This window comes from Corvus hawaiiensis, chromosome 3 (genome assembly GCF_020740725.1).
Source record: "Corvus hawaiiensis isolate bCorHaw1 chromosome 3, bCorHaw1.pri.cur, whole genome shotgun sequence".
Lineage (NCBI taxonomy): Eukaryota > Metazoa > Chordata > Aves > Passeriformes > Corvidae > Corvus > Corvus hawaiiensis.
This window is the reverse complement of record NC_063215.1, coordinates 67,475,057-67,491,368: the sequence shown is the minus strand read 5'-3', so window position 1 is coordinate 67,491,368 and position 16,312 is coordinate 67,475,057. Positions and strand designations below refer to the sequence as shown.

The following is a 16,312-nucleotide window of genomic DNA, read 5'->3' as shown; positions in this document are numbered from 1 at the left end:
CAACCTCATACAGCAGTTACAATTCTAATTGCAATGAATCTCTGCTATAAAAGCCACGTCATGTCAAATATTTTTCTTTTCCTCTTCAAAATCACAAATGACAACTCCATTGAAAACAAACTGATCTCTAATTTTCCATTCTACAATCACAATATTAATTGTAAACCCATTCATTCTAGAACCTTCATAAAGCATTCTTGGATTTTACTTGAGAGGCCACTTCAGCATGCACGCTCAAAAATGTTTCCTTCAAAATGGGGCTTGATTCTTGCACTTTCCAGTCATCATGTTACACTGATTAAGGTACAATAAATCTGCTGTTCACATTCTCAAGTCCCATCTGTGATAATCATGTTGAGACAACTCAGTTCAAAGAATAAAGTTTCACAATTAACTTCTCTGTCATTTCTGATTTCCATTTTCCAGGTTAAAAAAAAAAAAACCAACACAAGCCACTGCCAGCTGATGAATAACCCAACAGGACTGATAAAGTTAATGACTGAGTTTGTCACAGTGCTCAAAGAAAAGATGGAGAGAAATTCAACTAACATACGCCACATCAGTGTGCATGTGGAAGAAGTAGAGCAGGAAGGTGGGATGTGAAAAATGGTTAATGGCAAGAAATGGACACAATAAGTTAGGTATTCTCCAATAATGATATAAAACATCTGGATTTTTATTCACGTATTGTCCTCTGGATGATGGGCTCCCATCTTATCTTAAGACTGCTGTAATTGGTAGCAATTGGTAATTCTCTCCCTTATTCACTGTGTTATCAAAGTCCTTCAATTCTCATTTGTAAACATGTGGTTGCCCTCCCCCCAAATTTCTTTATTCAAAGTGGAAAGAACTCTATCATTCTGTAAACCCCACAATTTATGTTCCTCCTAATCTATTATTTCTCTTTCTCCTGCCTTTTTCTTGGTCTTTGATTCTCTTTTGTCCTCTATGAGGCAAAAAATGGGATGAAAAAAGTTGATTATGCCTGCTCAGGCCCCAGTGATGATTAATTCTAGCAAGAGTTAATCCACTTTCAATTTTGCAATACTTTAGAAGAAACTCTGAACACTCCCCTATCATCACATGGAAGTTCCCGTATTCAGAGTCACAGGGGCAACACACTGGAGTATGCAGGAGAAGAGGGAAAAATTCTGTTGCTTTTGCCATGTATAGAGGGGATACAGCTGTGAAACTCCATCACTGCCCTTAGCCCAATGCTAAAGGGATCTGGGCCAGAGTGGTCTCCCAGTGCATGTGAAACAAATCAAAGGACAGAGAAAAGAAAAACAAAACAAGAACACAACAGAAAAAAACCCCAAAAACTAAAGAAATACACTATAAACAGAAAATGTCTTGCTTTATCAACTTTTTCTGAGGCACTCCTACAGAGACGCCATATTTTGCTAATTTTGCAAACATTTATGAGCACCTATCTGTTAAACTGGATTGATAATTTCTTGTATGAGGTCAATGTATTTGTTCACATGCCAACTGCTTGCAGGATTAATGCCCTGAATTAGAAGAAAGCTTTTTGAGGAAAGAATTCATATATAAATCAAGGTGAAGGCTCCAAAGTTTGAAAGATCGAAAGGAGAAGAAATAACTAGATTGGCATTTAGATATGTTCTTAACCGTAGCCAGGTATTAGAAGATTGCCACTTCCCTTAAATTCCTTTGAAGTATTAAGATCAAGCTGCTGCCTTTTTCTACTTTGGTCTGGTGATTTCAAAATTCTTTTTCCATTCTGAAGCTTCTCTGACTTCTTTGCTTCTCTCCCTCTTTACCTTTCTTCCTGCAGGACTCAAGCTTTCATTTTATGTTTGGATTTGATTTTAAACCTTATCTCCATAAGAAACCTACTTCTTGCTTTAACTTCTACCAAATAAAATACTAAATTGCCATGTGATGACAACCGAAGAGCATGTTTTTAAAGAATTCATAAATATGTGCCACTCAGTAAGGCTACAGATGGCAATACTGAAAAGGACCCAAAGACACAGCTGACTCCCTTTGAAGTTGCTACTAGAACAGCCCAAAGGCAGACTGGAGTGACATGCCCAGAGTAAAAAAAGGTATATGACGATAACTGGAACAGAACCAAACTTATGAGCCCAGCTCCAAGATCAACCAGCTACTAAACTTTTGTCTTTCCTTCTTACAGACTGCAAGGATATGTTAAAAGCAGTTACAACATTAGGCATAATTGTCCTTTGGAAACTATCAATGCTTTATAAAGGCAAAAAAACCTCCAAGCCAAACCAACAGCATTCCCATGATGATGGGCATTCTAGTGTCTTTTCTAAATCATGAGTCCAGAGGGCCTCTAACTCACTCTGCAACCCCCTAAGCTATTAACAGATTCACTTCTACTCATGTTTTTTTCAGATTTTTTTTGTCTGTATTGGCAACATACCAGTAAAGACAGTAATACAGGCAAAGTTATTTCCCTTTTTATGGGGCCCAAACACTTTTGCTGAAGATAAAAACACAACTAGTGGAAGAAAACTCCATGGCCAAATTAGAGTGGAAGAAATGACGCATTTTAAAATATACAAAATGTTACTCTATTGAATTTGCACTATTAAAAATGCTGGGGTAATTATACAAGGATCTAAAACAAGCAAGTTATTTTATTCCGTAAGGGAAATAAACATGTTCCCATAGCATTAAAGAGATTATTATCAAAAACCCTTAATTAAATTTTTCTTACATGTAGGCCACAAAACTCAACTTAGTCTCTCAAGAAAAAAGTCAATAGCATTCTGTACCAAACTATAACTTCACAGAGGGTTTTAAGCTAGGACTCATCAATGTTTTACTACAATGTTTTTTAAACCCACTATATACAGCAAAATTCTGCATTACACTCCAATTATTTTTATATTTATTAGGAAACAGAATTCCACTGAATTTTCATAAACATCTGACCACAGATCAGGGATAACAAGTTATGCCACACAAACCACACATGGCTTGCAAGAAATGGACATACAGGTACAATGCTGATGCTGTGCAACAAGCCTGGCAGCATTTTGTGTTGGCACACTGAGTGCTACATCCTTTTAATCCCCAGGTACAAGCCAGAGACAGGCATTCTGTTGTGGCTTTCAAACCACATGTTTATCTTAAAAGGAATTAGTGGGGTTGAAGTTGACTCTTTACAAACCAAAATCAGCTTGAAAAACTGCATTTTCCCTAGCAAAAGTTACTCCCAGGCTATTTTGCCAGAACAAGTTTTGTACGTCTTGCACCCAATGCAAATCATGCCAGAGAGTTCTGTGCCAGGTGCACAGAACTGCAAGTCCCATGAAAATGACTGCCCATTTGCCTTCACTGGCAACCTTCAAGTCAGCAAAGACACAGTTACAGAAACGCTGCACTTGTCTCTTTCACAGGTCAGGAATAAATGTGATGACTGCTCATCAAAGTATCTGCAGAAAAATCTTCCGGCTCGAACAGCTGGAAGAAAAATGTCAATGCCAACCAAAGGACATAACTGCATGCCACAGACAACAGCCAGAACATCATTCTTTGAGGTCTCACAGCAGGTAGCAAAGGAATGGATTTTTTTTCTTTTTTAATAACAGATTGTTTAGTTTATCTTGAACCAGATACATTTTACCTGCTCCTGCCAACTGCCTCTGGAACACTGCTGTGTCAGATATTACTCCTTTTAGCCTCTGCTTTACTTGGAGCTTTTCACTTTCTGATGACTCTTAAGAAAGGAGTAAGAATTAGAGCATCACAGAGGTGTACGAAAGTGGCCATTGTGAAAGGGAAATTGGACTTTTATTTGTTTCAGCCTTAAAAATGCTAGGGGTAGCTAGGAAAAAAAAAAAATGTTCTTGTAAAAAGATGGCTAAAAAATCTCATCTCATCCAGGAAGTCTCTGATGTCAGAGGACAGTCATGCCTTTAGAAAGGCTCATCCCATCTGCTGTCTCAGAGGCCTGACTGCAGCAGCAGTTTCTGTTAAGCAATCAGTCCATAATGAACTCACATTCAGAAGAGCAGTACGCATTGAACACCTTAAAGCAGAACTGCCCTTATCTTAAACCCACCAATGCCAGAAATGTGTATAAAGATGGACATTAAACCTCTCTCAAGTGTCATACACAGACCATACTGGATATCACTACAGCCACTGCAACTATAGTGTAAGATCAAAGCAATTTACAAATCAATTGGCTGTAGATATGACAGAAATATAATTACTACTTAAACTCTCAGATATTTCATGAAGAAAAAAGAACTTTTTTGGGGGAAAAAAACTTTTGGACATTTTTCACTTCTAATTTTTAAAGACTTGTACTACCAAATGCCTTGCACCAACACATCAAGTTTCTAAAAAGTTGTCTTGACTTGCACTTAAGCCTCTTGGATGGTATCATAAGAGGTGACAGACATATGGTGTAGTTAAAGATTCATTTTATCACAAGAATGATGATGCACTTACAGGAAGGCTGAGAATGCCAGACTGCCTTCAACAACCTCTGTGGCTCCATTGCATGGCATAGACTCAACATCTGAGAGGCACCATAAATGCGTTAATACTGATTCCAGCAGTCACCTAATTATGACTGAACAAAACCAAAGCAGCCCTGCCTACTGCAGTGTAATGTGACTCTGCTTTCGCATAGGAAGGGAGTGCCCTGCAAGCTTCTGCAAATGCCATCTGGCTTCTGCATTATGGCCACAGTAACAGCACTCATAATTCTCTCTGTAGAACATATATTAATGAATCCAGAGAGCTGAAAGGAGCTTACAAGCCAGGATCGCTGTCATAACGCTGTTTCTCCTGGCAGCAAACACCTCAGGAAGGACAGGATGGGCGTGTGGGGAATCATAAGAGGGAGAGATGAAGCAGGGGAGGAGGGGAGCTTGTTAAAAAATTTAAAAAAAAAAAAAAAAAAAGGAAAACTTGCTAAATAAGCACAGATTAAAATTTTAGAATTTGTGATCAAAGTCCACCAAATAAAATGCTAACCTTCTTCTCCAGCACCAAAATATCCTTCTATGTTGCATGACAAATTTCAGCACAGTAGACAACAAAATTTCACAGCGAGCTTCAAGCTAAAAAATACACCAGAGCTGTGAGACCTCTAAGTTTCGGTTTCGTTGAGAATTGCTATGATCAATTCCTTTGAGATAAAATAAACACTGGAATATTCGAAGTCACAGAGGAGAGCCTGGAGTTTACATATAGGGCATCCATACCGGGCTTGTAGGATTCACAAAATACTAGAAACACTGGTTAAAAACTTCTCTCTTAATGAAGTCATGAAGCATCTCAGAGTCCGGCACGTGTCCTAATCTTTACAGGCTACCACAGCAGCCTCTACAAGAGAAGAGTGAAGCCCAGATGACAGACTAGGAGCAAGAGAGGAGCCAGTGACCTACACAATGAAGAAATCGTGTCACAAATGCTATTGCTGTTACTCTTAGCTACTTTTGGAAGAGTCATGCTGGTGGGACCCTGAATAGTGCCTGTCTCAAGTATACCTCTCCCTGATAAACAAAACTGGTAAACTGGTAACTACTGAGGAGGAGAATGCTGGTTTACATTTAAAAAAAAAAGAACAAACTGAAGTTTAGAAAAACACAGAATCAGGCATTACAAACTGCTCTCCTACCGTGTGACCACATTTTTAAGGTGTTTTATCTTAATCCGTAAATAAACTACTTTGTATTTTGTTACGGACTGCAGTCTTGCAGAACATAGGAAGTTCATACAGCGAAAAAAAAGACAAAGCAAATCTAACAGTGGTTACAAGAATGCAAATGAAGTTTCACTGGAAGTGCTGACAAACAGATGAAAACAATCTGTTCTCTAACATTCTCATGTCTCTTGCTCATCAGCACAATCACTGCAAAGCCAAACCTCCTGCCCCTCAGCATTACTGTTACCAAACAACCTGGTAAGAGAAAGAGTAACTAGTTGGAATAAAAGAACAGATGAAACAGTGGGAAAGTTGCATATTTACTAGAAATAATTCTACTTATAAAAGCCATCATGAGATCTTTCCAATTTGACTAAAATATCACTCATCTAAATTTAACAGCAAACTCCAGAGCACTAGCTTTATGTCAATAGTGGAACAAGGTCACAGGCAGCCTGTAATGTCCCTTTACGCCCTTGGCTTAGCAAAGCCCAAACTGTTCTTCATGTCCTTTGGAATTTAAAATAAATAAATAAGTAAATAAAAATGCCCACAATCAGAGGACATGCTCTACAAGTAATCTTGTAGGACCTGAAATGGGGAAGATAAGCAACATTAGATTTCCATAAACACGGTACACATGAGGACATAAACAGCAACACAGAAAACCTAGGTTAAACATCAACCTGCCCTTTTTATTTACAGTGTAGTTTTCAAAAGCATACATAGCCTTTTTCAAAGGCATGTGTGCAAGTGCCTACCATACCTTTTCAAATTTTGTCAGCAACTCACGTAAGCTGAAGTTCAGGCCAATCATCATTAAGCGTCTCCCGAAGCCTACATTTTCCTGGTACGTCCTCCAAGCCGAGTCTATAGCCTTCAGAAAGTTTCTCTCTTTTTCCACCTATACAGTCCCAAAATACTCCAAGCGCTCCAGTGCGCGTCTCTCTCCTGGGCTGCGTTTCCCTGGGAACAGTTCACACAGTGCCATTGTCACAGTCTCCCTGTCCCGGCTCCTTCCCATGGGCTGGGCACCCAGGGGTGAGCCACTGACACTGGGTGCTGCTCCTTGCAGGGTAGTCCTGACCTCATGGCCCTGTGGGGATCTCCTTGTCTCCACACCTCTCCAGGACTGCCTCCAGCTCACCTCAGCAACGGCCTGCAGGATCCAAGTGCTTCTTGCAGGCCTCAAGGTTAGTGTTTGGTCTCAGTGACCCCAAGTGAGAGAAACTATAACCTGCTGGTATATGATGGGTGGAGAGGAGGAACAAGTCCTTCCATGTTGCTCCATTCAAGGGGAAAAAAAAGAACAAACAAACAAAAAACCAAGAGAAATTTCTGTCTATGGAAAGCATCAAAAACCAGCTTCTCAGACAAGTTAAAGTGGGATGAAGCACACTTCATCCTAGGAAACACGGTGTGACCAGACAGAAGGCCATCTCTCCTCTGCCTTCCTCAGAGCCAGCACCATGGGCTGGTGCTGCTACGGCAGTAACCAGGTACCTCCAGCCCTCTTCACTTCACCCAGGAGATGCTGTGCCACAGAAAAGCCAAGGCCCATTAGAAGTCGTCTAAAAAGTAGCTTTCTTTGTCTATGCAAAAAAGAAAAACGTTCAGCAAAGGATCCTGCTTGCAACCTCCAAAGCCTTCACTGGGGATCTCCTCCTTTGGTGCCGTCTGCTCTGACGGCCGTGTGGTAATCTATCCCCGGCATTTGTTTATTATTGTAATCAGCACCCTCCCTTCCAGCAGCCCTGGTGCTGCTCCGAAGCCAAGCACACTCCCCTTTCCTGGAGGCCTCCCCGTTGGAAAACCACCACCACCCCTGAGGCTGCAGAAACCCCAGACCAAAACCCCTTGCTCACCCCCTTTTCCTTCCCCTCAAATGGAAAGGTGGCTGTTCAGTCACTGAGCAAGCTTTGGAGCTGTAAAAGCAACCAGTGCCGCACAAAGCCACCGCGAGCTGGGGCTGCTCAGGAGGGCAGGCTCGGCGCAGCCAGATTGTTTTCCATATGAGCCTTTGCTAGGCCGCGGGAAACCTGACACCCCATGGGTGGCTGTGAGGAAATCACTCCATTTCAAACCATTCCCACTGGAAACCCTGTGTGCATGTGAAGGCCTATTTAAGCTGCTATTAATGCCTTCCGCACAAACACACATTACTCAACCACCAAAACCAGATTCAGTAATAGCTGCCAGCAAGTCAGCAAATGTATAATTAAAACCAAACCAGCAACCCATCACTTGCAAAACCCGTTACAACTAATTCTCCTATGAACACATTGGGTAGCGCATGTTGCTTTTACTTTTATTTATTTCACCCAACCATCATATGAAGTACCAATGAACTGACCAGTAGCAAAACTATCCCTAAAATTATTCTGAGCTAGTGGATTATACTAATATATCTAGTATGGGTCGGGATTTTACAAATAACTCTGAAGGGGGGGAAAAAATATTGACATTAGCAGGATTTTTACTTGGTTTATTTGTACTTTGCCTCCTGTCTGTATGTTTTATGTGGGCATATTACACAATCTGCAGAAGTGCTTGCAAAATAAACTCAGGAAAATTTTCCAAAGGTGACAGAACTAAAACAGCTTTACTGCCCATATAACAGATCAGCTCAAACAGTCTGAATTTATTCCACTGCTTCTGCAAGCAAAAAGCCTATTTATCATGTTCACATACTATTATTTTCCAAATTAACTATTTACAGAAGGAAAAACAACAAATTAGAGTGAAAAAGTAAAACCATTCTGAAAGAGCTATAACGAGAATCACTATTTGAGAATCTCCTTCCTTCTCTTTCAAGACAAAGTTTGGATCCTATTCCCCTGCACACTAAGGCCTTCTGCTGCTCTTGGAAAATACCCCTGTGCAAATCAGAAATGAACAGCCTTTAGATCGACTTCAGAGATGTTAGTGCATATAAATAAAAATGGGTGTCAGGCTGGATTATAATGAAGCTTCATAACTCCAGGACTGAATCCAAATATACAACATTAATTTTACGTTTGGTCTCAGGTTTCATACTTAGATAACTTGTTTTCCAATTTTCATTTTTAATCAAAGAAATCATACATTCTAGATCTTTCAGCACTATTAGATGCAAATGAAATGCCCTCTAAGGTGCACACGTACCATTCTACATAATTCTATAAAAGGTTATCAAATATTTATGTATACACAAGATGTTGGACCAATGCTGCCAGCAAAAGAGCTTTGAAAATTGTACTGAATAACGACTTCTTCAGTCGCTCTCTCACATGAAAGCACACTGCAGTATTTGAGAAATTGTGAATTTGTAGAAGACAATAAAGTAACTGAAGTTCTACGCTGACATGGGTTTAATATAGCTTCTGCACAGCCAGCAGTTCTGTAGATATGACAATGTCAGCTCGTAAGCTCCAAAAATACAACGTACATTTTAAGACCACTTTACATTACTTATTGCTACTAAAGTTTTTAAAGTTTTCTTGATCAGTTTCATCGCAATTTCCCTTAAAAATAGCTCTGCATACACTGTTGGCAACAAAAATGCAAATTTTATACTGAAAACTGCTGTTATTACACAGATGAAATATTTGAATTGTAGAGTCCAAACAAATTCACATTTTAGAGTGTAAGCTCTCATGATCTACAGCTGAGAACAAGCACAACACCAGCTGTAACAAAGCATCCTTCCAAAGTGCTCTTGTAGATGCTAAGACCCACAACTGGGAATTTAAGACGCTGGAAACAACATACTGCTGCAGAAGATTATGTGCAGTGAAGCTTTTTGTTACTTTTGGTATTAGAGTGGTTTGGTGCATTTTCTCATGTGTCTTAAATAAGAACATAAAACTGGATAAAAATAAAACAACCAGCTAACAGCATTTTATAGCCATTGGTAATGTTACTAATGGCAGCCTGCAAAATGCAAGGGCTGTCAAAAGAAAAGCACTTCTATCAATGGCAGGAAAAGGATGGTCAGCACAGCAGCCTGTAACACACAACTACGATCACATCTGCTGGAAATTGTTTTTAGGTGTGGGTTCTGAAGTGCACACCCCACAAATCCAGGCTTAAGAGCCTCATCATTTAGCAAGGCATAATGCAGAGATTATAGAACTAATAGCAGAATTTCACAACTAAAACCTTATTACTGCAAAGAATTGACTAAAACCCCCCTACTTTTATCAAGTATAAATTCAGAAGCAACTGAATGTTAAGATACTGCAAATGAACCAGCAAAATCAATGAAACCAAGCCTAGATAAGGAGGAAAAAAGTTATTCCATTTCTACTTGAAATAAAAATACCTGATCAACTTGGAGATGATCTTACACACACCTCTAAAGTTCCATTTCAGAAAAGATAAAAGTCTTTGAGACTTTACTGTGTGAAACAACATTAGATACGTATACAATAAAGAATTTGCTTCACACTTGAGATGATGTGCAAAATACGCAAGAAAACTGTCATGCTAAACACAACTTGATTTTGGAATGCAAACTAAAGAAAGGGGAAGGTTTTTTTCTTTTTCTAGAAGAAAAATGGAAAAATAAAGAACAGCAAGAACCTTAAGAGTAAATTAATGAGGTTGTTTATACTAGGAACATACATACATCTTATGTGACTCACAACAGTAAGTAATGACAACAAAAAGATAAAAAGAAGAGTGTTGCCCTATGTGACTCAGATGTAAAGGGCACAGAGGTCAACTGGCGGTTACAGCAAGTCAATACATCCTGTTTTCTCTCAAGACATGCAGCTTCAGGCAGGAACACAAAAAATCCAGCAGTTCAAAAGCACTGCGCTATTTTCACCTGCCTTGAAAAATATCTGGTGTCAATCTGATCAGACCAGGAGGAGGAAATGCCCTCTCCCTTCCTACAGCAGGTCAGCATTTACAATACAGAGTTAACACACTGCTCCAGCAAGGTCAGTCCTACACTGAGGCTTATTATCAATTGAACCCAACATAAAGGTTTCAATTAAGCAGAGGCTCACTGATAACCTCTGCCAGAAGTCAAATCACTTAAGCATCATAGTACCTCAAGGACTAGCAATTCATCAGGACAAATGGACAAATAAAATTCTTACAATAGAGTGCTACAAGTGGCAGGATAAGACAAAAGTGACATAAATATGATTACCAAAATTACCAGTTCGGTATCTATTACAGTGGCAATTGCAATGCAGATCATGAATTACATGAACATTCCTAGAGCTTAGAGCAAGGCACTGCAACCATTGGATTTGTCTTTTTTTTTTTTTCCCCCTCTATGACTAAAGGCATTGGTTTGCCTTGGAAGGTATTTTTACAGGGATCAACCAGACACATTCAGGCCTTCCTCAAACAAATGAGACAAGACTTTAAATCTCAAGAACAAAATTCAGTAGAATTCTAGATGTAGTGTTGATGACAGGCAGTGCTGTATTGCCATGAAAGATTAGTAGAGGACTGGGTGGTTTGGTGGTGGGCTTTTTTGCCCTCTTATTTTTAACTTGTTTGGACAGCACATGGCTTTCAGCTTTATGAATCGACCATGATTTTATAATGATTTAGTCTTAAATATAAACTCCTGTGTTCTTTGCGCTTCCCAGAAGAACCCAGCCCTAAAAGCAGAATGTTTCAAATATACTCAAAACACAACAAAAGAAGAAAATATCTCATACTTGGAGTATAACTAAAAGAAATTAGATGTCAGAGGGAAGTATGTAGGAAAAGTACCACCATGGCATCTACTTCATGCATAGGGCATTACAAAATTTACTGAACAACAGACCAAGATTTAAATTCCACTTAAGGGACTGACCAGAACATGAAGATTTGAATCATAACCCTAAATGACAGAATGAAGGAGGCAGCAGAGAGTATGGAAGAAATCTGGCTTTTATGCCAGGCAGGAATTTCCTCATCAGGTGCTACTTTCTGGTAAGTACTGGTGACTAAATAAAATGTTCCTACTTACCAGCAGTCCATAAAGACTTCACTGGGGAAGCCTCCTGCTAAAACTGTTAGTTGCCTTTCCTCCTCGTTTCCCTTCTTAAGGTATAAGACACTGGTGTTTGCTTGCAATAATCAGACTGGAAATCAGAAAGTGTCGGGGCACCTCGTGGTCTGTCTTAAATAGCATTTTTAACACTGTTCTCTTTCCACGGAAATGAAATAAACACAATATCTTAGATATGAACATTTTTATTTAAAAGGGTAAAACTGAAAAGAAGGTGACTATCTAGTGGTGATATAACATGACAGACTGCCAAAGCAACACATCCAAAAAAAGATTCTACAAGCAGCATTAACCCACACCCAGAGTAAATATCCAGTTTCCCAAGTTTGAGAAATTCGACTTCCACTATTTTGGCCCAACCTGACAAACGTTTTCCTTAAAAATTTTCTTGACTGTAACAAAAAGTTTTATAGCTTTCTGACAGCTTAGTGCAATAAAAGCCTCATTAAGTCCATGCATATTATACATCTTGAAAAGAGGCTTATTCATATATTTATTACTTAGTAAAGGATACCCATCTCTCGAGATACTAAAACTGATCAATGAAAAGATGATTAATTTAGTATTTTTTAGACAAGTACTCAATCCAAGTAGTGGAAAGACCACAAAAAATACATTTTAATTTCAGAGTTTGTATTAAATAATTGATAGACATCTTAAATTCTACAGCACTAATTCAGTATCTGTGGATTAAAATCTCATTCAAATAATGTATTGCAGTTTCCTCTTATTTCACTTCTTACCAATAGCATTAGACTCAAGTGCCTAACATGGTTTCAGTGCCATTTCAGTTATCCTATGTAATTTATCATTTTGCCACACTCCAAGGTTAAGTACCTTCTGACTCAGTCTGCCCATATATTATGCCCTAGCTTGTCTTATATTCTCAGTTAACTAAGTGGCCTTATCTTGCAGGAAGGAGAAGTATTACCTGGATCTAGTTGATTTTTGGGTTTTATGGTCTTTTTGAAAGCCCCTGAGAATGGGACTCTCCCTATCCAATGAAAACTCTATTCTCAGCCATAAAAATACGCTTCAGTGTAAGCTTTCCAAAAGCCACCGTTTCTGTTATTTGAATATTGGCTAGGCATTTTAAAAGAGTTAAAAGCAATGTACTTGGTGCAATTTCAAGTAACTTTTTGTCTATGAAGTGAGCATTCTTAAAACATTTACCAAGGAATGAGCCTCTATATCAACTTTAACGTTGCAGACGAGAAGAGCAGTAAGAAAATTACTCTTGGTAGTATAGCAAATGGCCATCTACTAAGAGGTTCTATCAAACCACAGGTGGTCTATTTCCTAATCAAGCAAGAAATACTGAAGTGTACCACTGCAATTTACCAGAAAGGTGAAGGTTTTGTTTGTTTTCAAAGTTCACTAAAAAAGATCAATGACACTGGACTATAGGGATCTTCCACTAACATTTAAAATAAACCTTTTCATGCTGTGGAAACTGCATCAAAGCAGCAACCCACAATGCTTCACCAAACTGAGCTTTTGCTGTGAGTGGAGAAAGAAGAGTATCTGATGGGGGGCTTATTTTAGAGGCCTTATGACTGATACCAGAGGACAACCTCATGTTCATCTAAATTAATTTTCAAACCACAGAATTAAACCTTAAAAACTGGTTTTAAGATTAGGGTCTAAGTGTTGTAATGCAGAAGGAGTATTCATTCTTCTCATTAACTGTGTAATGATCCTCCAACTCTGCAGTTAGATAAATTAAATGAATAAATTATATTCCTGTATCTCCACTGAACATATGAAGAGAATAGAGTTTTTATTTTTTTTTTAACTGAACAAGTTAGTACTTATTAAATCAGTAAGTGTTACAGGTAAAATAAAAAGCCCTAGAAGTCTAAGTTCTGATCAAGGATGACAAATGCTCAGTGCTGTTAAGAGATGAAATGATTCTATTTCATAGCCAACACAATTGGGAAGAATCATGCTTACATTCATTGTCTAGAACTCAAGCACATCGAAGGAACACATGAGAGATATCTGTGCTGGAGTGACAGTTCTGCTATTCAGATATTTTTATATGCGCATGTAATCAGGAATTAATATTAATTACTTTTATTAGTGAGGCATAATGGAAAAACTGTGATGCAGCACTGCAAGTTAAAGAATAAAAGTAGAGTACAAATGGAAGAGATTATTTTAAAAACACCTTCATTTCTGTCTGAAAAAGAGTTTCCAAGGCAGTTAGAAAGCTCTACAGAAAGAAGGGACAAGCCTCCTCTGAAGGCCTTTAGAATTTAAGAACAGTAAATAAAAGACTTATCAGGAGGCATCAAGGAAGCCAATCACTGTATGTTTTCTAGCTGAATTTTATTAATTTAATTAACATTAAATTCATTAACATTAAATCTTCCAACAACCATTATCTAAGGACTTCCAAGGGAATACCATGTGCTCTTAAGTAACAGGATGTTTGAGAGCAGTTTTTCATGTAATGCTGCTGATCTTTCTGGCATCTCCCACAGCAAGAAGTGTTCTCCACTGCAGTGCCTGAATAATTTGCCTACAGTCTTTGCTTCACACAGATTGGTTTGGTCTCTTACCTCTCACCTTTTTTTTCCCTAAATTCAGTCTGTGAAATTATTCCTAGCATTTACCAGAGTAAGAAATTAACGTAAAGTCTCAGTAAGAAGTACACACTTAGATGTACCTTCCAAAACCACACCATACAGCTCCTATCTTGTTTCATTTAAGGTAGTTATACATGATTGCTAGTAGCAAATTTGTGTTTGCTTATTCAAGTGTCAAACTAGCAGAAAAAAAAAAATATATCCCTTCTTGTTTACTTATGTACTGTCGCCCCTTAGCACAAGGTAAGCAAAGCCCAGAAAACAGGGTGCTTAGGGGAACAGACACTGTGCAGACAGGAGGCTGTCCCCACACTCGTGCAGAGACTCACAGCTTGCTGCTGGATTTCCCAGTGCTACTGCTGTAACCGTACTTTTCTTTCGAAATACCCCATCTGATTTAAGTTATGAAGCACTAAACTGAATCTCCACACAGATTTATTATCTTTTTGCATTCTGCGTCATTTTGCTAACTGAAGGCTCTCACAGAGATCTTATTACTGGCCTGTTGACAAAAATAAACAGCATTTACAATTGAAATTATGATAATATTTATTCTTGAAATAAAATGTAAGCTGCATTATCCATAACTGCAGCTTTTGCTCTGGTTTGAACAAGAAGCTTATTTAAATACAACGTGCCTAAGGCTCCTCTAGCCCCATTTTATTACAGGCTACTATACAGAAAACAAATAGGTTTTCCAAATTTATTCAGACAGAACTTTCATTGTTTAATGTTAGTCAGAAGCTCCACTTCCACTGAATTATTTAATGCTTTTATTCTCATTCAACTCTCATTTAAAGTCAAGAACTCCACCTACTTTTGAGAAGCACCCAAGTTTGTGCTGGAGGAAGGAAGTTGAAAATTTGCACACAAAAGCCTAGAACAGAAGGTTCGAGTCAACTTCACAAGGACACAAAAGCACGGGATCACCTTACAGCACTTGCAACTAAACCATTCTTGGCTTTTCATTAGGTAGTAACTTCTTGAAAGGTGGTTTTGGGGTTGTTTGGGGGTTTTCTTTGCTTCACAAAAAAATTGGCTAGCACTGAAAAAGTCTGGTCAGCATACAGGAAAATTTGAGGAAATCAATTTTTAAAATATCCACTGCTGTACATTCATTCATATTGAGCATTTTTAAAAAAATTTTACACTGAAAATTTAGAGAAAGATTAGCAATTCTGAGGATTCAGATAAAAACTGTTTAACTCTAGGCATGAGAGACAAAAAGTACACCTGGCAGTCATACTGCTGAAGAAATATAACAGTTCATTATATGTGTGCTAGCACTTCATCCATGTTGGGTCCACGTAGGATCAAATTCTGTTGGCCTTTCTGCATGCTTAAAGTCCCAACAAGGGGAGAAGGAGGAGAGGGAGCACATATAATAAAACATAACAGAACAAAAATACCTCATTAGTTGTGAGGGTGGGAGAACCCAAGGCATATTCATGTCTGTGTGGAATAATAATTACTAAAATGGAGTTTCTACAGAGGACCAGCAGAAGAGTAAGGCAGTAGGCATGCCTAGTAAGGCATGGCAGGTGAGCACACCCATTTTGAACAGAATAATTCAAACAGCTGTGAAGAGCAGAGGCACTTGCCCCTTGCATTTCCCCCCACCTGTGGAACACAGCTGGATGAAGGCTAAGAACTGAATAGTCCAGAGCAATATGTATTCCCAGAACAGGTCCCTTCTGCTGCTACATTTTCCATTTTAGAAGTTTGTGCCTAGTCAGCCATTTAGTGATAATGTGAAAAAGGTTCAACATGGCAAAAGATAACTCACTGTAAAATATGCAAAATGAAGAAAGAGAGGAGAAAAGAATAAAAAATAGAGTTAAAAGTTAAAGTAAAATAAAATTTTAAAGCATACCCAAAGCCTATCCAGCTGAAAAGTCTCATGTCTTTGGTATATTTAGTAAAATGAAGCTATAAAAATTTCAGGGCAGAAAGGCACAATCAAATGTGCAAGCTGTACCTCTCTCTAAAACTCTTCTTCCTTGCATGTTGCTTGTCTTGCAAAACCACTCTGTTAAATGTGACTTGTTCAACATATTGAAC

The 16,312-nt window shown here is 38.5% G+C and overlaps 1 protein-coding gene across 7 annotated transcripts in view; it reads right to left on the bottom strand.

Annotated features, from left to right (window-relative positions):
* UTRN (utrophin) overlaps window positions 1–16,312 on the bottom strand; it is a 356,635-nt gene that overhangs the window by 122,673 nt on the left and 217,650 nt on the right. The window contains exon 1 of one of the 7 annotated variants that reach the window (XM_048296206.1): window positions 6,426–6,515. The exons of the other annotated variants lie outside the window; for them this stretch is intronic. Within the exon in view, the coding sequence (XP_048152163.1) occupies window positions 6,426–6,479 (54 nt within the window). The 5' untranslated portion in view covers window positions 6,480–6,515. Of the gene's footprint in view, window positions 1–6,425; window positions 6,516–16,312 lie in introns of those variants that run through there. 7 annotated transcript variants of the gene reach the window in all.